At 34.9% G+C, this 23,129-nt stretch overlaps 1 protein-coding gene across 2 annotated transcripts in view; it reads right to left on the bottom strand.

Annotated features, from left to right (window-relative positions):
* Positions 1-23,129, bottom strand: part of UNC13C (unc-13 homolog C) — a 164,487-nt gene that overhangs the window by 21,084 nt on the left and 120,274 nt on the right. For both annotated transcript variants that reach the window (XM_035553925.2, XM_035553924.2), the window contains 10 exons: positions 22,421-22,547; positions 21,386-21,482; positions 20,813-20,956; positions 19,758-19,835; positions 18,831-18,908; positions 10,233-10,321; positions 7,826-7,975; positions 5,993-6,116; positions 3,978-4,034; positions 2,876-2,956 (listed from right to left, as the gene is read on the bottom strand). In XM_035553925.2, coding sequence (XP_035409818.1) covers positions 2,876-2,956; positions 3,978-4,034; positions 5,993-6,116; positions 7,826-7,975; positions 10,233-10,321; positions 18,831-18,908; positions 19,758-19,835; positions 20,813-20,956; positions 21,386-21,482; positions 22,421-22,547 — 1,025 coding nt within the window. The remainder of the gene's footprint in view (positions 1-2,875; positions 2,957-3,977; positions 4,035-5,992; positions 6,117-7,825; positions 7,976-10,232; positions 10,322-18,830; positions 18,909-19,757; positions 19,836-20,812; positions 20,957-21,385; positions 21,483-22,420; positions 22,548-23,129) is intronic.

Here is a 23,129-nt window from a genome sequence, read left to right as displayed (position 1 = left end):
TAAATAAAATTCTTACACAAACTTTTTAAAAAATAACCTTGACAGTGTGGTTAGATTTGTGATTGTATCTGTTGAGATAACTGTCATCAGCTCTCCTACAGAGCATCTTTCCAAAGGTGAAAATTTAAGATTTATGAGGGTAAAAATTATATTAAATTTTAATTTTGATCTTCATGATCTCAAGTATTTTGATCTAAAAATGTATGTATATACAAATACACACACACATATTATATATATGCAAGGTTCTTTTAGGTCATGGGGATTGCTCTGTCTAAAAAAATGTCTAAAACCAAGGCATGGTTTATAGTACAAGTAAAGAAAATATTCTTTCTGAAGGAAGGTTGCCGTTAGAATTTTAAAAGAGAGGATCCTAGAACATGAAGTTTTGGATTATCATTGCCTTGTAACTGTCTGTACCTGAAATTGTTTCTGCTTTGGGAAATGATTATAAATTCCATGGTAATTTTCATGGTGGTTATCTTGTTTAATCTCAATTTTGACCACATTTCTGTGTTGAGGGTGACTGTATATTACAGGGAGAAATGTACCTATAGGAGGAAAACAAAGGATTTTATGTAATCAGGCTGAAGCTGTCTGAGTTTGTCAGTGCTGAACAGGACTGGAGCCTGATTCCTAGTTCTCAGTGATGATCCATGGGAATCTTATGGTTTTCTTCTAAATAATAATAACAAAAATGTGATGTAAGGGCTATACAACATTTGTTCTGCTGATAAACAACATACATTCTACTGAAAAGTTTTATGTTGTTTTAATCACATGTAAGCAGTGTCAGTTTAAGAGGTTCTGAGTAAATCACCTTTATTTTTTCATCATTGCATACTTATGTGAAATTTATATCTTTCCAAGTGCGTTATTTCATATTGTACTTTCCAAGGACATCTCTATTTTCTGAATGGTTAAAAAGTGTACTCATGCTTTCATGGAGGATTTTAATCAACTTACAAGCAGGTGTTAAAATCTGTTAATGATATTTCCTGTTATTGTGGCAATTACTGAGATATATTTTAGTTGTCTCCCAATAAAATCTTATCTACAGCAGCAGCTGGAAAGGACTAAAAGCTCCACGAAAGCTGACAAACATTTAAAAAAAAAATCAAGGAAACCTAACTATAATCTCGTGTCTTTTTTTTTTTGCTGTTGCCTATAAATGTTAAGTTTTGCATGTAAACAAAAATAACGTGACTGTATCATTATTGTATCTCAATTTGAGATAACTGAGGCCAGAACACGATTTTCCCTTAGAATAAAATCTATTTGCTAAGGTTCTTTTTATAACATACAAAGAAGGATAATATGGATAAGATGAAAGATCATTCCTTCATTTTACACTCTCCCAAGCATTGATACAAAAATCATAAATTATTTTTAACTTGCTCATTGAATTAATTTTTGGTACTAAAAATTTGACTAATAAGCAAAACCAGAAAAGAATGCAAGCACAGACATGTTCCTCCCTTCTAATCCCTTCTGTACAGTAAGTTATTTTCAACAGACACCATACGTCATTTTTACCATTCTTGTATTATTATTTAGGCAGACTTCTTTGACTTTCAAGCTATACAAACTTACTTAACATTACCCAGAAAGTGTATGTTTTAATCATTAAACTTACAAACTGGATTCCTAAAGCAACATGGTAGTCTTTTTTTCTTGAGTTAATTCTCAAAGCTTGTATTTTGTTCTCTTTGTAATAGCGTAAGACCAATTTCTGCATGATTATGGCTATTTGTTTACTATTTTGGAAAAAAAAGATTTTGCCATATCACGTAACATAGTACAGGGAGCATGTTATAATGCCAAGACTTACAATTCGAAAATATTTTCTCCAGAGTGCATTGTTTCGCTCAGTTTATGAACATAGCTCACAGAGGAATACTGAATAGTGAATTTTCCTTGTTTCTAATCTTTCTCCTCTAAATCTAGGCTTTAGTTTAGTAAAATGATTAATATCTATAACTCCTGATTACTCTTAAGAGTTTAAGTGCTGGAAATCCATCAAGGTTAGAATCCTTTGATCGAAAACAGTTAGATTCACATGTTAAACTAAAGAGTCTACAGGGTTTAGTTTGGGAGAACACAATTGTCCTTCACAATTTTGTTCTGTTTCTGGTTCCACAATAGCAGTAATTCCCAAATGTTATGGGTAAGAAGTTAAACCAAATACAAAAGATGGCAACTGGGAGCCCTGTTTGATAATTCTTTCTTGTTTTTTGAGATGCTATTTTGTTGCACTAGACCTCATCATGAATGTTGTCGTCTTTGCATCTTCAATTTAATACTGAAGTAGCTGCCTCCTTTCCTTACTTATGTGACAATCAATCCAATTATTTAGGGAAAACAGTAAATCAGATGGTGAATTCTAAACTATGAAAAGTTGACAAATTCAACTGAACACTGAAGTTAAAATAATGCCCAGTAATTCATGGTAGAAAAGGCCTTGTTTTCCGGTGTGCTATAAACAATGTCATATATATTTGCAGGAGAGTGCAGCTAGGAACAACTGGAGTTTTCAGGCTCTGCTCCTTCCTTGTGGGAGAGAGGCTAAATAAGGGTTTGGCCTGACTATTTCAGCTGCACTAACTCTAAACTGTAAAGGAACACAAGAATCAGATTTTGGCCACCCATTACTTTAATGCTGTACACGTTCTGTCTGCAAGTGGTTGAACAATTTTTCTAGTTTATGCTATTATTATTGCTTTCAAGTCACTACAAAGCTAGGATCAAATGTTTCCTGTCATATTCAAGGGATCTTTATGATTCTAAGGGACCACTCTATATAAGAATCTGCTGTTTTATGTAATTATATACTTGGTCATTCCAACACAGAACAGAAAAAAATGTAAAGCCATACCTTAATAGTAGCTAGTGCTACTTCCATTATTGCACACTGCCTCAGGCTCAGACTTCTAGCATCCTCTCGAATCACGTGGTCCTGCAAGGCAAGTTAAGAAGGCAGTCGATTATGAAAGAGTCAGTGCTGAGGCCTGTCTATTCTTGGAAGAGTTTGCTCCCCAAACTCCTGTGTTTAATAGGGATTAATTTAATCTCAGAATTCTTACATATTATAACCTAAAGCAATTGTGTTGTTTCTTGAAAATAGGTTGTGGGGAAAAAGAACCAACATTTAATACTCAGCATCTGCATCACTATTTCTTTCTTTTACAGACAAATTTTATGTTCAAATAATTATATTGGATGATACTAAAATAATTTGTTTTATTAATGAACCTTAAAGTTTAACGGATGTTTGTTAATGCAGCATGTTTAAAAAAAAAATTCACATTTTAACATGAGTTAGTCATAAACTGACTATATACCTGTGAACTTTGTCTACTATAAGCATCCTGTTACTGACTTAAGCAACATTTTAATGCTGCTAGCAAGCTGAGTATTTATAGAAGCACAGATTTGTCTATTTCTGCTCAATTCTGAAATGATATTGTCAAAACTGATTGCCAAACAACTGACATTAGTATCAAATGTCTTAGCTCTCCGTGAAGTTATATTATGGATTTCAGTAATGCAGTGATGATGAGTACACTGCAGAGGTTTCAGTAACTATTTTCAGTAATACACAGAACAAATTTACCAGTACTCCCATCCCAGCATTTTTTCAGAACTGGTTCCAGAACAGCACACAAATATCTCATAATTTATTTTTTTATGATATTTAATGCTTATAGGACTAGTTGTGCAACACGGGAATGATAACTTCTTGACCCAGCTATTGATCACTTTATCATATAAGCATACTTTTATTTTTTGTTTGGATGAGACCATAAAATCATTACTCACCTGTGAATAGCTACTGCCACATTCAAGCTTATTATAGTAAATAAGAACAAGTATGAGTCATGAAATCCGGCCTCACAGTCACTGATATTTCATCTGTTTTTTTTTGTCAGAGCAAGCCATTCACAGATTCTTTAGACTACATCATTAGACTACATTACCTTGAGTTTTGACAGTTGTCCAAGATCTTTGGCTGCACTGAATATCATTTGAGGCCCCTGTAATCAAATTGAAAATTCAGGAAACAGACTCAATACAGTGTAGTCAACATGATCTTAGTTCCTGCTAAGACATTAGCCAAAATCACTGTTCTGCAAAGCTAAGTGAACGTTTAAATTACACAAGATACATATTTTAATTCACTTGATAAGGTGAAGTAGCTGAATGCCTGAAGCATGATTCCTTCCAGTTTCCTATATGTGATATTGCCTATTCTGATGGTAGTGGTTTCTTGTGCTTCTAATTTTATGTCTAATATTTTTAAGCTAAGGCTTGGATTGTTGTTGTACAATAAGTCAAAGAGATACTTGTCCATTATCAAGGCTCTCAGGTGGTATGCTAATCTAAATAATCACAGTGGGAAGTGAACAGCCCTGAAGAACCTGCAAAAGCTTAACTCAGTGTCTATGGTGAAATCATCAGTTGTGTTAACACTCAGGATAATGGTCTAGTGTTAAGCCAAAGCTATTTTTTTTAAAGGTACTGAAGTGTTGTGAATTTAAACCCATATTTTATGGTCACCAAGTCCTCTATAATCATTCTTGACAACCAGTTAAAAAGAGCAGAAAAAAATAAATAAATCCCTTACCTCTGAACCATACTGTTCTATGATTCAAAGCGTAACAACTGATCCTGCATAAAGCAAATAAATGTTCCTAACTCCTGATGGGAAATGCAGTTGCCATATGTAAGCACTACTTATGCATTGGCAGATAAATTTTGCACCAAAATGCTGAAAAAGCAAATGAAAAACCTTACACATATAAAATTGACACAACTACTAAAAGAGAGCCTGTTTCTATTTATGCATAGTAAACAACAGCAATATAATAAATATGAATAAATTCAGTGAATGGAGTCCTTGCTATGGTGATGAGATTAGCTCTACTCTAGAATTACTAAAAGCTCATATTATTTCATTACTACCTTAGCACCATTTCAACGTGTTCTATTTCCCCTTTTCCCTCCAGCAACTTCCTTCGATACATCTTTAATATGTTATATGCCTTTAACTTATGAATCCTTACAAATATGTTTTTAACAGCTTTATTGATAACATAGGATGTATACAGTAAAGTTCCCAAAGGCATGCTACGGCAACATAATGATTAGCTTGTCATAAAGATGGTGAATTCATTCTATGCAGGATTGGAAATGAGAAGAATTAACATTTACATTATCCCAGACCAGAAAAGAAGGGGGTGGGGGAGAGGGGGGTGGTGCTCCAGGCCATTTTTTTCCACCCTTCTATCCTTATATAGAAACAGATTTTAGCAGTCCCCTCAGCACTGTCCCCACTCTAGGTTCGTGTCAAGCCATCACCCACAGCAGTCTTGGGTGTAGCAGCACTACTTTCCTTGTTAACATATAGTCTCTTTCCCTCTTGTCTGTAAATACAGTCCTCCCCAAAGAGAACCTCCTATCAAGTCTGCTGTTAAAAAAAAAAAAAAAATTTTTTAAATTGTAGTGCTAAAAATTGGTTTCAGTTTCCTGCTCTTAAGTGCAGGCAGGGCTGGAGAATGGGATGGAAGGTTCCTCGCTTTTTGGGAGCTGTGATAATGTCAGTGATTGAATTCCTAGGAGGGGCCAGGAACACTCTTGTTACTTTGCATTACAAAAAATCACAAGAAATCACACTTAGAAGCCCTTACACAAAAGCATGGTGCGGAGTCAGTGATTCTGCTTCTTTTATCCTACACTCATAAAAAAAACATCCATCAAAACTGCTCCAGGGTGGGGCAGGCAGTATCACGAAGTAGGCTCTTCCTCACTAGCTACTGAAAAGCAACCTAAATCCTTTCAAACACTGGAGCACAATACACTGCATACTTCAATGCATTATTCCGACTGAGCTACAGAAAAGGTTAGTATCAGAACCCTTAATCAGACACCTGCTTAAGCACGATATTTATTAGAATCCTTTATAATATGTGTGACCTGCAGCTGTTACACTTACGGTTTGGTCGGTCAGTGGTGGAAGCACAATTTGTTTTTCTATTTTGTTCAAGACTAACTTCCAAAGCTCTTTTAAAACCCGTTTCAGCACTGTCTTCTCACAGATTTTTGCAGAGAGGCTTAAACTGGAATAAAACCAAACACAAATAGGTCTCCAAAAATAGCATTAGGACTTCAGAGGTACTCTGTCAGTATATATTCAGATTAATGGACATAGTGGTTTAGCTTTCTCTACCAATACTGATTTCTCAATAGATTAGTTATTACACGTATTTCTTTTTTTAGCAGATTAGTAAAAACATGTAAAACCCCACTATTTCTTTTATTGCTTAATATAGTCCTAACATGTATTTACTGAAAATGCTAAATATTAATAAATATAATAAAATGTTAATATATGTTTATAATTCTATTATAAATAGATATAAATATAAATTATAAATATATGTTTATAATTCTATTATCTATAGTTAATTTGTGTAAGAAAGGTGATAGTCCCTAACAGTGTCTTTTTTTTTTTAATTTCACATCTTTATTTTCTGCCCATGGATTAGGCGTCTGTTAAAATTTCATTTAACATTCCAATTGTAAGGAACATTTTCTATTCAGAAAGTAATTTAAAACCATATTTTTTTGTTTCCAGTATGGCATTATTGTATTAAATCTCAAAGAAGTTATGAAGGTGGCTTAAACAATGGTAATTTGGAATTGAACCTGACAGGCAAAAGACAGCATGTGCATTTTTAAAATATGACCTTAGGATAGCACATGTAAGTGTATAAGTATTTTTGGCTTTTCCTAAAAAACTTGTGCTTAACGATAATTACAATTGAAATCCACACATAATCCTCTAGTAAATTATCACACAGGACTAGGTAGATAGCTAGCAATAAAAGGCTGACATAGATACAGCAGCCAAAAATTTTTTGCCAGTTTAGGAAGATGGGTGCTGCACTCGACAGTATTACACAGTCAGCTCTTATCATAAGTACTTTAAATAAGTGCTTGCCCATTGCCAGCTGGCACTGAAATTCTTGTAACTGCCAAAGCCCTCAAAAAATGAAGCCTAGAAAAATTTAACTGCAAAAGACAAAGCAAAATCCCTTACAGTTCCCTCCCCCGCCCCTTATGCTCCACGTTTCCTTTAGACTTTGGCTATGCATATATATAGTTGGGAGCTATGTTTCTAGTCATGTTTCTAAGACAGCAGTTTTAGACACATCAGCCCCATGTTTAGAAACACTAAGCAAGCGTATGGAGGAATGACCTGGAGAGTGAAAAGTCAATTATAAATGTATCCTTTAAATCAATTTTTGACTTGGGTATTACTAGTCAGCCCAGAGAACTATTTTGGACCTCCAATCACTGACTTCTGCATAGTGTCTTAACTGATCATAGATGCACGGCAGTTTTTCAAAAGCATAAAAACAAACTTTCATTGTGTTTTTGACGTCATGGAAGTGCATGTAAATAAGCAGGGTGTCACTGGGTGCCAGCCTAGACCAAATGCCAAACAGTTTCAGCAAACGGAATTACTATATTTTGTTCAGTACACTTTTCTTTACACAACAGCTCCTGGTGCATAGGCCTTACACTAGCTCCTTATACCTCAAAACATGACAAAAAAAAGACACTAGAAAGGCAAATATGCTGCCTATACAAATATTGCTTAGTATAAATAAACATGGTATGTATAATATTCTGAACGCCTAAGACTACTACAAATATTAAAAAATACTGCAAAATGTTTCTAGTCTGGGTAAGACCAAGTCCACATCCTTGACTGTAGCATCAAATTCCTAACGTGCCACACTCATTAATCTGCCATACTTACGTTTTATCCAGGAAATCCATGAGCGGCCGAAGCACAATCTCTGCATCAATGGCTGCACTGTTCTTATTGGCCACTGTGTTCCCATTTCCTCTCATTTGATTGAGTTCAGAGCTCATTTGTCTTACACAATCTTCAATAATAAATTGGAAACTGTAGGATAGAGGGAAAAAAAAGAATGAAAGAATTATGGGGTAGAAGACAGTATTCATCATTCTGCATGAGATTTGTCAACAAGAACTGAATTTCCTCTGCAGTGTTGGAAAGTTTGCAAATGCAAGATGCTGCAGTGCTACAGACCGAAAATATCCCCTCCTATGCATTATAACTCATAAAATTAATATGTTTACTGTTTTGATTTTTTTTCTTCTTTTTCTTGTTTCAGTTCTGTCATTATGCTTTTCATACATCTGTGGTAATGCCAGTTATTTTCTGAAAGCAGTAGATGTACAAAATTTGTAAAGCCACAATTTAGGATATGACTGACTACAAGCTAGCAACAGCTCAAGATTTTATTTTTGCTGTGAAGGCACAACTGGAAGAGAGGACCAGAGATTATTTTTTTTTCTTTGTGGTTAATAAAAGAAACAAGCTTTGATGTTCTCCTTGAGGACAAATAGAAAACGTCTACTGATTTTGCCTTGTTAGGTTCAACTCGTATTTTTCCTGGGTTTCACACAGAGTTAATGCTATTAGAAGCTTTGCCTATTTCTTTGCAACTAGTTGGAAGGGCTAACACATTCGGACTGTTTAAAATAATCTTTCACCAAAAAAACCCACCACATTTAGAAGTTGTTACAGATACTTCCTCCTTGAAGGAATCTTTTCACCTCAAGGGGTATGTGAACAAGCTCTTGCTCCTCAAGTTGTGTCTTGTCAGCTTATGTCCAAATTGTTCAGTTTCCTAATTGATCTGGTAGACAAATGTGTGTGACAGTCTTCTGATATCATTGATGCAGTACAATTGTCAATAAGTACATCTAAATGATACAGAATGGCAGTTACTCAGCATCAACAGTTTAGAGTCAGAATAAGGTTTCTGTATACATAGTAACTTGGTTTATGAATTGATTTACGATGAATGAAATTGTTTTTGTATTAGTTTATGAACAGAAATGCAAAACACAGGCCATAAATATACCAGGCCTTCTAATGTGAAAACATAAATAGCAAAAATTAATGCAATGAAAGTGAAAGAGAATTCACTATAAGACAAAAAACAATCAATCAAACAAAAAAACACATTTTAATTATGCATTGAGTTCCAGCTACATTGCTCATCAAAAAAATGAAATGCAAATCTCCATGTGAAAACACTGGAAAATCAGAAGCTTTTCAGTTGACATGGACTTACTTACTTACACACTCTAGAGCCTTGGGTAAAATGACCATAAAGCTGTTATTGAAGCTGCTCATGTAAACACAGTCCCTCCAATAAAAGCAAAAATAATTAACTGGCATTTTTTAGTGGCATTAGCCGTCTTTCTAACATTGTTAACCTCACAAACTCTGGCAGTTATCTGACTCACAAGTAGTCTGTTTTAGTTATCTGAAGCGTATTCTAGAGTGAAATAATACTGAGTATTCTCTTCCAGAAATCTAACTGTCTCATTCAAAAAAGAAACCCTGGAATGAGATAACCATTCATGCCCTGTCAACAGAGAAAGCAGGGTCTGGTAACAAAGAGGAAAATAAGAAACAAAGCACACGCAGGAAAAGTGAACACAGTCCACCCAGATGGTTCACTGCTGGATTAAATAAGCCACTACAGCCTTTGCTTAATGAGTACCACTACAGCACTAATCCCCCTTTCTTAGATTCCTTTCTAATTTGAAGCAAAAATAGCTTGCAGCTTCTCATAGCACAGATTTGCTGCTGGCCCATTGAGTCTGAGTACTTAGTCAAGACTTCAGAGTGCACTCTGATTAATGAAAAATTTTGAGAGTAAGGCTTAATTCAAAATTCTTGCAGACCCATAGGTAAGCAAATGACCCAAGAAGATCAATCATAGTGACATTTCAAGCAGGCTTAACTCAGGCAGACATCCTTGGTTGAAGCATGACACTCAGAAATAAGTTGTCAGTCTCTGGGAGTAACATATACATGGTCAGAGAGAGGTTTAACAAAGCATCAGGCAAGAAAAAAACAGCTATTTTTGTTTTCCAGAAAGCATGACAAAAGTCAGCAGCCTCATTTCTGTGACACATTAGTGTCTACAGACCATTTTCACTTTTCTTTGCAGCAAAGTTACTGCTCTGTTTCAGTGTTTAAACACCGATGCACACCATAATATCAGGGCAGAAGCAAACTGTGCTGCAGGACATCCAAACAACCACTGAGACTTAGGCAATAAGTTAGATTTATGAGCAGGACTATTTCTCTAAGATTTGCAATAAAATAAGTTGGTTACCTTGTGGCATATGTTACACTGAGTTCATCCAGTACATTACTAAGTTTCACTTGGAGTTCTTTTAGAACAACACTAGCTTCAGGATCCAACTGCAAAGAGATAAGTAATGTTATATTTTTCTTATATGCTTTTTTTTTTTTGTTAAATTAACAAATTTGGAATTATATGCAATGATACACTGCAATATGGGAAATCAAATATGGAAACACCTGTTACAACACAGGATTGCTTAGTAAGCCTAAAATTCCAATTACCAATCAAAGGAAAATGTTTGACTGTAATAATGAGGAATTATGTTGTTGGAAATCAAAACTGTGCCACGGAGCAGTGGCTTTCTGTGGGACAGTGAAAATTTTGTTAGCAGACACAAGAATAGAATGAATTACTATTTTCAGGCCAATGGTATTCACAAAGCATACCAAAAGAAGGAGGCATGAGGCGTTAGTGCTTATGTTAACAATACTGTCTATGGATCTCCCTCCCTCCCTCCCTCCCTTCCTTCCTTCCTCCCTTCCTCCCTTCCTTCCTTCCTTCTGGTGCATTTTACCACTGCCTATATTTATATATTTATTTAGTGTTTTCCTTGGAAGATGTTTCCATTTTCCCATTAATGCATCATGAAAATAGAACAGCCCACTCTGGAAAAGATGGTTTGAAGACTATCCATGCTGCTTCTACTGATAAAGTATGAGGGAAATGAATCTACTGAATTTCAGTATTTCTATTTCTAAAAGCCATTAAGACATACATAATTCAAGCACAGTGCAAAACATTCAGATGTACAGGGAGAACAGCTCCTGTATCTTTCATACAAGTTTTCTAAACATAGGAAAAGAGGAAATGCAGGGGAGAAAAGTAATTTTACATTTACAGGGATGGGGAATCCATGCACAGATATTTAATCAAAAAGGTACTCTTTTGGTATTGGCCAGCAGCTTGCTTTATTTGCTATATTTGCTATGTACACTTTTTCAACTAAAAAAAAAAAAAGACTTTTTTCTTTCTCCTTAAGCTGTAACATTCAGGAAAAATAGTTACAGCCCGTTGTAGGATATGATTGATGATCATCAGGACCAACAGCAGAATACAAATTAATAGCTGATGTTCCAGGTTTTTCAGCTACCTGCACTGTACTGTTAGGGAGTGATTTTCAGTGATAATCCTCAAATTCTGGGCTCAGTTCTGCAATAATGTCAGATAAAGATCTTCAGCCAATTTCAACGGAAATTTTGCATTTGGAATACATAATCAGGTCATGTTCATATCTTTTGACTGTATGAGTGGGGTTTAGTGCTTATTCTTCATCTGATGCTTCAGAGAGTATTTCAGAGTACTATGGTGCAGTAGGTCAACTCTTTTAATCATGCTTTAGAGAAAGGAGTAAGCTGTGTCACAGCACATTGGATGTCTTACATAGGACTACACAGGAATTCTAATGCAAAATACAGGAAAATCTAAATAACCCCTGAAACACCCCCAAAGATCTACTGTGTTAAGTCTTACACCATCCTTTCTCTCCTTAAAGATTATGTGTGGTTTAAAACCATAGAAAATCTGACATGTTCATTACAGTTTGTCAAAAATATGAAATAGGTGAAGAGGGTAATCGCCATATGTCCTTTAGAATATAGTGATGTGTAGCACTTTTCTAATCCGAGAAGCTGCTATTTTAACACTGTGAATACTTTGTTTTTATTTATTTTGCATTGTGAGAGGTTCTGTTGCTTCTCCACTTCATGTCTTAGTAATTTCCCTGGCAGATAAACTCTGACAGTTCAAACACTTAAAGTGATTGCTTTCCTTCATATGAAAAGCAGAGACTGAAAAACTAATTTTACTGAAATGTCTGTATTAGTTAGCAAAGCTAGAGTTGACTAATGAAGGCAGCGATTTTTCCAGAAGATGTGTTTAACTAGGGAATTATAACACCTCCTTTGGTAGGATGCATACAAAACATAAACTTAAGAACTCCACTAGAATATTAACACATTTAACAAAAAAAAAAATGAACGCAAATGCATTCACATTGAACATGGTACACTTTAAAGAAAACACAGAATACTGGGCAGTGTGGGAATAAAAATGTTGTTTAAGCAGAGTTATGTTGTTTAAAGCTAAGGAATGGGGTATTGAGATATGCTTGCAGTGATGAGAAAACTTAGCAGGCAACCTTGTAAAATGCAGACAACCAGACTCCTTAGTAGAACAATTAGGTGAAAATCACGGTGTTAAGTCAAGTCAGATAACTGAAGAAACATTACCACTTCAAACAGTAAAAATGTCAAAAGAAATTTGAAATTTAACAGGCCAGCAACTGAAGGCCATGCATTGTCTGTGAAGCATCAGATAGATTGTGAACCTGGATTACCCACTCAGTGGGGAAACAGGGGAGGGTCCTGTCATCAAAAAGTATATAAACTGTTTTGGAACCAGTAGGTGCGCTCCTTCTTGTGGGACGCCCGCCATTGCAATCGTGAATAAATTACTACTTCACTGAGAGCCTCGCCTGAGCCTAAGTTATTGGCTATGGAGTGTTTCTCACAGGCAGAAGACTAAATTTCTTACCACATTATGCACAAGCTAGAGAATCATCTTTTTACTAGGTCAATGTAGTTATTTTCTATCAGAGGTTGTTGTGAAAACCCCAAAATACATTTGCTAAATTCACCTGAAATTGGACTTAGTTTGGTCAACAATAGAAGGATCAATTACTAATATCATATTGTGAACAAAACACACATTATAGAAAGGTGCATGCAAGCGCTTACAGTTTTAGGGGACTTTGTGCTCACAAATTACACAAATGAGTTTGTGTGCACAGCTGGAGGCAGCTGGCAGGACATCCAGCCTTGTGAATACACATGTTCGTGCTTACTAATGCAGTGTCACAGGGAGCGGTGGAATGTAAAGAGGTATGCAGGCTGACCATCCAGGTGACAAATACCTGGTGGTGTTGTGCTGACTATGAATACGTTAACAATGTTTCTGAGTACCACTTTTTTTTTTTATTTAAACACAGGACAACTTGAGTTCTTCACCAAAACTAAAATGTGCACTTTTCATTTACTTTACCATGTCTCCTCTGTGTGTCAGTGAGTTCCCAGGGCAAATCAGAGGGTCCTCAGGCATCAGTCCTTGTCTGGCACCATCCAAATATACCTCAGCTATGAGCCACTTTTTGTCTGATATGAAATGACTATGGACTACTAAGTTCTGTATTGTGAAAGTCCTTGGGGAGTATACTATTGGTAAAGATGGCTTTAGAATGGCCTTGGTGCAGTGGAGATAAGATGTAGCAGCTTTTGGTACCACTGCACATCACAAACTAATTTTTATGGATTTTTCTTCTGCATGTCTTATCTTTGATGCATAAATTAATCCACTGATTTGTTAATTAAAAAAATAGGTTCAGCTGCGATGCCTTAAAAAAAAATTTGGAGAATAAAAAAAAGAATTTCAGTGGAAGCAGAGACTGTTATTGTTTCCCTCTTAAATATTCTATAAAGTTGCAATTCACTACGTCTGCATTCTGCAAAAATGACAGTGCTGACAGCATAAAATCACAAAAAGCTCATAAAAGATTTTTTTTGTTTGTTTGTTTGTGCTTTTGAAAGATCTAATATTTCAGCAATGGTGTGAACAACTCCTGCTAAGGCGCTTTTTACCAGGTTTGCTTATTCTCAAGAAAGTATTGTGTGGGAAATGCACTATAGGAATGTGCAAATGGTTTAGCTTAATGAAATGAGATTTACACAGGTTGACATAACAACACTTACTACTTGAGAAAATAACACACAGCTTTCAAAGCCACTGTGTAAAGGAAATAAATCTCCCAGTGAGGCAGATCAGTAATGCAGAGGTGAGTTCATTTATCCAGTGACCAAGAAAAGTCCTGAGCATTGTTGACTAATATTGCTTCCTAACAAGAGAGTAATGATTAAAACAAGCATCTGTTTCACAAGCTCATCTGCTGTTGGAAAACTGCAAATCTGATAGCGCAGAGTTATTATGGGAAGGGAAATTTGTAAGAACTTGGGTAAATGGAATTTTTATTAGTAGCAGTTTAAGAAAATAGATACAAACATGGTCAGCTGCAGAACTCTCAGCTACCCAGACAGATGATGAATTTTAGGGGTACCCTAGTCCTAATGTTATGCTACTTTGCAATCATCTAGAAGGAAAGGTAGGCAAAAGAGAATGCTAATCAGCATTGAAGATTATGTCATATGAGGATATAGCTAAAGCATCTACAGTATTGGAGACTTTTTTTTCTTCAAGTCTTGCCTGCTCCTATAGAAGAATGAAAATGAAGAATAAAAAACAAACAAAAACCCCAAATCCAACATGCTGAATAATTTTTTCAGGAAAAGAAAAAAGAAAACCATAACTGAACGGATTACTGCAGAAGGAAAGAAGACATCATTAAAGTGCCATAACTAATGTAAGAATTGCTAGAGAGGAAAGACAATTTATCTCAGCTTTTTGTGTTGCATTTACAGTTCATGACATATGTGGGCTAGTCTTCAAATATCGTGGTAGGCTGCTAGCTGTCAAAATCTGGATTTTGTTTTTAAAGACATTTTATTTGAGTAGGTGAAATGCTACTAACCTGTTAATTTGTAGACCATACTTTTCTGTCTTTCTTATATAAATAAAATTTATAAATTTCTTTATAAACATTTAAAATAAAAATATAAACACATTTATATATAAATATATAATTATATTTCTTTATAAAGATTTGTCTTCATAAATATTTTTTTTACCATCTTAAATAATATATATATATTTTTTTCTTACCCACAACAGAACACACACCTTAGTCTGTTGGCACACTTCATACAATCTGTTAATTATGGATTATTTAATAGATATTTAGTAGTTCAACTTTTACTTAATGCTAAATAAAAGCAAAAAATAGTTTTGTTGAACAGGTGAAAATATTTTAAAAAATGTTCGTACATAATTGCTTCTAAATGCTGCTTAAAGCTGTGATTTTTTTTTTTTATGCTACAAACCTTGGAAATGAGTTATAGTTCTGATGAATTTGGCTGCTTTTTATATAATGTGTTAAATGGAGCTATTCTATGCTGTAATTTAATGTACAGACATAATCTTGTTAATGTCAAATTTGTTTCCATAGGAAACTACAGAGATGAAAATTACTTTTGCATGAGTTAATTGGAACCTTTCTAATCTTAATTCCATTTATCTGCATTTATCTGGAATTTCACAGCATAGTTTGCTTATACTTTCTTAATGGGACTACCTGGTTACCTCTGTTCAGAAAAACAAACAAACAAACAAACAAAAAAACGTAAAATATTTACATCTAGGAAAGAGACAGCTATTTATCAGACCTGTCACTTCAGTGACAGATCCCCCCTGCTGACTGCCTAGGTATGGTGAATACAATTTAGACACTTTAGAAGTATTCTGCCTAAATATTTTATGGGTCTGGGCATTTGTCATCCTATCAAAGTCTTCAGGCCCAGATGTAGATTTCTGTAGCAATTCCTGAGCATTGCATGTAAAGCTGGAACTAAAGTTACTGGAGTGGAAATATGATTTACCTATATTTGATATAATACTTTTGCACATAATCTACTTTGCTTTCAATTTTTATTTTTATTTTTTAAGAAAAAACAACTAATTGATATAGCTCATTTCTGCTGTATTTTGCCATGTGGGGAAAAGCAAAACAAATATTAGCTCTTTTTTCTTTCCCTTTTATCAGCTCCCAGTGTGTCAAACACGAAAGAATGATTTAGTGAAGATGTAAGCAATCTTTTTTAAACTAAACAAACTGGAGGTCAAAACAAAATTCTACATTATGATAGTCTGCTTACCACTATTTTGTCATTGACTTGACCAAAAAGAAAACTGGGTTGTATCCCACTTTACTATCTTTATTATGGCAAACCGCTCTCATTCATATAATCCTGTAAGAACTCCTCCCCGTTGGGCTACGGCAGACAAGAAGAGTTAATGAAGAAACTCATTTTGTTCAGACTATTTTATTTTAATGTCAGGAGAGCAGAGAGCCTAGTTTTTCCTCTGTTTATACAGCTCCCTGTCCTGCAATATGTAATAGGCCTAATCTGAATATAGGGACTGCCATTTGATTGTGGTATTTTGACTGCATAATTTGAAAGACATACTGCTCATAATGGGGCACTGAGGACATTAACAACATTTAATTTTTCTTAGAATTAGTTTTGCTTTAACTGAGATATAATTAATTCTGTTAAAATTATCTGGCTTTTTTTGCCCTCCACAAGCAAAAAATGTAACTATTTTCTTTTGTAAGGAAGCTGCTTACAGGCTTTATTTCTGGCTTTAAGTACTAGTTTAACAAGGCAAATTGGCCATTAGCATTTATGGTCTTGGAATGTCTAGGGAATTATCTATTCCAATTGGAGGACAAATACTTTAGGGACACTTGGATATGAATGAAAAAAAATAGACCATGAATGTACTTCTCTGCAAGAAATTGCCCTAATGAGAAACAAACAAAACTTTGAATGTAGGCAGCAGGGGCAAAGTGTTTTGTGGTTCACTATGCTGCCAGCAGCAACATCCCAGCCACTTTCCCCATTCAGGTCAAAGCCTGGTGCTGATCAGGTTTTGGACTGAAATTCCACCCTAAGATGTATATAAGAGATTAGTGAGGAGACTGAAAGTGCTGTAAATATATTTTTGTGAAAATTAAACCTGTGCTTTTTTTTATTTGTTATAATTTATAAAGATGAGGAAATAAGTATTTTGGACTTTTCTTTTCAATAGAGCTGTTTTTCTTAAATATTGCATATTAATTCTGCCCCTCCTTGAGTTTGTTGGAGCAGCTGTTAAAGGCCTATTTATTTTTATTAATGTGTTACTGTTACCATAGCACCATGCTCTTTTTTAAAAATATAAGTTAGTCTTTGTTGTTCACTGGGTCTTCCAAAAAAAAAAGAAAAAAAAAGTATCCCTTTATTTGGGAGGTTCATCTGGAAGTTGCTATTCATTACTGTCCAGTGAGCAGGAAATGGGGGAGTATTTTACCTCGGCAGAGCCCTGCTGTAAATGTTTTAATACAAAAACTGTGTGTTTTCCAATTCTCTAACACATTAGATCTAATGTTTATGAAAGTATCAAACTTGTCTCAAGAAAAAGCTGATATATATGTAACTTATTTTCTTCAAGCCAGCTAGTGATAATAAGGACAGTATATTCATGATATAAGCATTGCTTTTTAACAAGAAGGCAGGTTTCTGTGTCTTGAAAAGATGTTAATTTCATAATTAGCTTTCAAAACAGGCAGTTAAAAACACAGACAATAGTTATTGTTAGAAGTAGTCAGAAACATTTATGACTGTTATCTGCAAGCACATGTACACACCTACAGAAGGTGAATTCCAAAAATAGACTGAGATCTTGAGCATTTTAAAATGTTTTCTGATACATTAGTCAAATAAGAATGATTTTGTTTAAATAAATACATATGACAAGTTTGAAGTATTCATGTAGAAGACTAGCAGTTGGCCAGGCAAGCATTTGCTACCTTGTTTTTTTGTGCTATTTAACTAAAACAAAACAAGCAAACAAACAAAAAACAACAGCCAGGCTTTCAAAATCAATGCTATTTCATCACCAAAATGGTAATAACTCAAAAAAGAATATCTTAGTGTTTATTCTGATTAGCCAAAGGAATTTTTACAAGTGTAGAACTGTAATTCTCATTCATGGTCATTCAACATGCGAAGACTAGAATCGGCAGGTACTGAAACACATATTTATGCCCCTTTCCTATTGACTGGACTTCAGGCACTTTTAAAGTCTTAATATATATAAAAGGAGATAAAGCCAAGCATTTTCTGGACTGTTGAGTAGCAGCTCTTGCTGAAATAGTGCCTAATCTTGGATAGAAGTAAGTCCTCAGATATTGAAAAGTGCACTTAAAAATATTTTCATAGCTTTTTAGAAATTCTGAACGACTTCACACTATCTGCCTAGTAAAACATTTCAATTTAGAGTGTCAACTGAAAGCCCAAGCATAGCTCTTTTTTATTTTAGTTCATAGGGAATTACACAAATGCATCAATGGTTATTAGTAGGAAATGTGACTGTTCTTAGCCTTAGAAAATACGTTCAGAAATAATAAAAGATGCTTACTATCACAAACCTCATAAGAGAATCTCTCTCCTTCTTTCTTCTGCTCAGTGGATTGCAAGTCAAAGGCATTAGACAAAGACATGACACATTACAGACAAAGCACAAGGCACATATTTTGCAAAATTTTCAGATACAGGCAAAACATACCAATACATAAAAAAGCAAAGTATGGTCCAATACAAATGTTAAAGTAAAGCTGACAGTACAGACTACAACACAAAACACTCAGTGCTGATAGAACTTTACAGATCATTAGCATATTTCTGTGAAATAATGCTAAGTCTTTCTGGCATTGCCAGGGCATTAAATAGTTCTGCATATACTGTTTTTGAAATTCTGATTTTCTTTGCAAGCAGAAGTGAAGGCTGTTACTGGGTTGAAAACATGGTGCTAATGATCTCTAAGGAACTTTGAGTGATCCAGGAAAAAAATACAACTCACCTCCTTCCCTCCCATGGACTCAAACATTTTCTCAAGCTGGACTCGTAACTGTTGAATGTTGTTCATCAAGATACAGGGCTAAAAAGAAAACACAAAATGTGAGAAATAGGCATATTTCTTTTATGCATGAATATGTGCATTCATAGTCGCTAGGCTGAAGGCAAGTTCTTCAGCAGCCCTACATTCATGCAGTTAGGTTCTTAGAGACAAATCTGTTTCCTGAGCTCTGCTGCCTCTCCTTCCTTATTTCACACTCCTCTTTGCCCAGCCAGCAAACCCACACAGCCAGTGACTGTCCGTTATGCCCTTAAGACAATGTCGCCCCGCAGGAGACTGAATACCTTCTCCCAACCAGCTGGGCAGTTTTCAGATCTCAGTGTTTCTCGTTCTGAACCTTACATGCCATGTAATTGCTAGTCATAATTAATATAATTACATCTTGTGGATTAATCACATACATTATTATCTACTTAAGAACATATACAATAACGACCAAAGTACTTTGAGAGTGAAAATAGACCGGGGAGAGATTGGTTCCTAGACCCAGTCTTTGCAGAAAACTGTGACAGCTCTGTAACTCCGAAAATGGCTGATGCGTAACTATGTGAATAAAACAACAGATAATGCTTTTAATAACAGAATATTATTCCAGAAGTGTACTTTTTTTTTTTTTTGGTCAAAATGCTTGTGAATAGGCATGATTTTCTTTTCACTGCTGCATGGATAAAGCACAGAGAGTGATAGTAGCAGAAAAGTCTGCACACACTCCCTTCACAAGAAATAATGATCTTACAAACTCTTCCATGAATATCACTGATAAGAGAAGCAAGCCAGTGCAAAATGAAAACTCAAATGGATTTTTTTTTTCCCTTGGAAAATTGGAAAAAAAAGATGAGAAGGAAACAGAACACACAGATTTTTACTCACCACATTTTCTTTATCACAATATGAGCTGAAGTAATTTGAAATAATTGCAGCATACTGAAGCAGCACCTTGTTGATAGTCTAGGAGAGGAAAAGAAAGTTTTAAATGATATCATCATGCAAAACAAAAATAAAAAATGAACACAAAAAGGTTTGTAGAAGTTACAGATTTTACAGGTGCTTACATATTTTGTATGTTTTATTTAATTTCAGATTTAATTTAAACAATCCTGTGAACACATTTTCAAATCCTTGCATGGCAGATGGTGTTTTGTTCTTAATGGAATGTAATCTTCAATACCAGAGGGACTATTGTTGTCATACTGATTTTGAGAAGCACTGAGGGCTCTACATACGTAATGGAAGAGTAGCAAACTCAAAAAATCCTCTAGGGTGACAATGCATAGATTAAAAATATAATGGAAAAATAAGACCAAGGGAGCACTTTTCAAAGCTTAGCAATATGAGCTTAGTTTGCAATAACCATGTAAATAAGAACTTTGCAAATGGAAAAATATTACAATGGAAACACAGGAATAAAGTAAATGCAAGCTATTTTAAAGATATCACAGCTATATTGGAAATATGAAGCTTGTGAGGAAGTGTTACAATCCAAATAGAAAGCTGGCCTAACTAAGTTGGGTTTATCAAGCAGCAGGTGAATAAGAACTACCACCTCAGGGCTTCAACCAACAATGCTTTATTGCCATACCTTGAATTTTACCTTCCCTTGCACTGACTAATTAGATAGTAACATTTCTCTGAGCTGCTCCATTAGTTGGATAGTAATCAGTGCTTAGCAAGAATAATAATTGGTTATATAAGCAATACATACATATGAAATCTCAGGATATAATTTCATAAACTGGTAAACGATTTTGTGAAAATAGATGAAAATAGTGTTTTAAGAACAAACCAGACAGTATGTCTTTCTAGGGATCACAGTCATAGCTAGAAGGGATTGCTTCTGAATAACACTGGAATTAGCTTTTAAGGACAGTGTCAACACAATGGCACTCTCTCTGAAACTTACGTGAGAAGCACTGATTTTAACCTACCTTTGCAAATCTTCTCATTAAATGAGATAGTGCTTCTGGATTAGGACATTCCAGTTTCCTGATAATCTCAAAGCTTTGATTGAGCTGCGTGAAGACGTCAACCACAGAACAAGAAAAAAGGGCATGATCTGATGTTTGCTGAAACTAGAGAAAGAAGACATTCAAGTGAGTTCATACTTGTTTGAACTGTATAACTGTTTTTGAAATTCCTCCTAGAATCAGAATAAGTAACAAATAAATAAAATTTTACTGGTAATACTGAGAATTGTGACTTTTCACCTTTATGTTACTTTCAGTCCCCTTAGAAAGAAAAGCAAAATTCTCTTTCATGACATCACTATCACATAAGTGTTTAGTAAAGCTATAGACTGAAGTCTATGAGGAATGTAGGCAGATGGAATTAGAGCAGGAGTTTGTTCACAGGGTTATCTTTTAAGTATTGTTACTGACTGTTTATTTTAGGAGGCCTAATGAGCATACTGCAGGATCAAGTGTACTTCTGGTTTTGCAGAACTAAATAACTGTGTTGCCTTAGTACATTCTTTTTCTTTGCTTTAAAAAATAAGGACTCACCCCATCTTTTTTGTCCCTTTCTAGTGCTCCATGAAGATACTCCATTGAGACATCCTCATTTTCATCCAGCCACTGAATGACAAATGGTTCAAACCACCTGAATATTAGAAACAATCTTGTAAAGTAAGTACATTCCATAAAGATCCTGAGAGAAGAGGTGCCACCCCACCCAGCAGTTTGGCACTTTGTGCCTCCATATTTGTTCTAGTTGTCAAAAAGTCTTTCATCCTAGAAAAAAATTTGTCACCAAAGGCACTGTGGCTACCAAAATGTCTTTCAGGCTTCATCTCCACACTATTCTAAATGGTCTACCCCAATGATGTAGAATTTGCAGTTGCCATCGGAGAAATGCACCCATGTTTTCAGGGGATCATATTCATATTTATTTTAGAATGTCTCTTTTTTCAGTATTGTTTCATTTTTTACCTTTATTATTATTAATATTTGCATGTGAAATAACTTGGAGAAAGCTTTTCTTTAATAAAATGTCAGCTGTTCAATTCTTATTCAATTTACCTAGATTTTTTTGAAGCAGTGACGGCTGCCCAATCATTTTGGCAAACCAGAAAACTTGCTGAAGATTAAAGACTGTAAATAAATATTGCTTGTACAAAAGTGTACGATTGAATTTATTAATTTCAGAAGGAAAGGTGAAAATGAAAACAGCAGATGAATATTAATCTATTGCAGTGATAATAATTTCAGTAGTGTATCCCATTAGCTTTGTATCTTGATCCAGATTTGTGTATGAAATGAATGCAGGGGCCAAGAACTAATATTGCTGCTGTTCCCACATTTCATTCCTTACTCAGGAAGTAAATAATTAATTTCCTCACTCAGGAAACTTAACTATTAACAGTTTTAAAAATTTATTTTATAGAATGAAGAATTAAAGAGGATGAAGTGAAAAAAGTATATTTAAAATTATTAGTGCTACACCTTTTGATATCTTGCACAAACTTGAGCAAAAATTTTTGAAGAAAATAAAATTCACCAAGCCCAAACTCACGGGATACTTCCCTACACACTACTTACAGAGAGTATTCAGGCACTGCATCCTTGAAAGCATGGAGCTCTCGCACATACTCATTATAAAACCATTTCACTTTGAAGTGCAAATTCATGTAATCCGTGCTCTTGCATAACCGCTGCTTTTCATGTTCTGCAATAGGAGTTGAAATAAAAGCATTTAATAACATTTTGACAGTAAATAACATTCCTATGTCTCAATGCACTACTGATACAGTAACAATGCAGTACTTGCATTTTAAAGCCCAACTGGTTTAATTTTTTTTTTTTGAGGTAGTGGCAACTGTGGAGTTTCTGAGTACCCTTAGGAAAAAACAAACAAACAAATAAATAAAAAAACAGAAAACAAAGACCAAACTAAAAGTTAGGACATTCAGCTCTCTTTGCTGCAGTGAGAAAACCTCACAAATTTACTGACTGTTGTTTAGATTCTTCTTTGGTTGCTACAAATTCCATAAAAAGCTGTTTTAGGTGTCAAGTTAGAAAAGAAGACTTTAGCTGTATAGTAACGAAATGCAGTAACAGCTGTACATGCCAGTCCGATCTGTGAATCCTGCATTTGCAAATGGGCTGCATTTATCACACTCAGTTAAGAATGAGAAAGAGGAGACAACTTTGCAGCTCTATAGCCATGTGATTTATAGATGGCACAAGTAGAAAAACTGCCTTAATAAAATGGATTTGAAGATTATCAAATGGGCTTCTCCACCTTTTC

Source organism: Cygnus atratus, chromosome 11 (assembly GCF_013377495.2).
Source record: "Cygnus atratus isolate AKBS03 ecotype Queensland, Australia chromosome 11, CAtr_DNAZoo_HiC_assembly, whole genome shotgun sequence".
Classification (NCBI taxonomy): Eukaryota; Metazoa; Chordata; class Aves; order Anseriformes; family Anatidae; genus Cygnus; species Cygnus atratus.
This window is presented reverse-complemented; position numbering and strand designations above follow the sequence as displayed.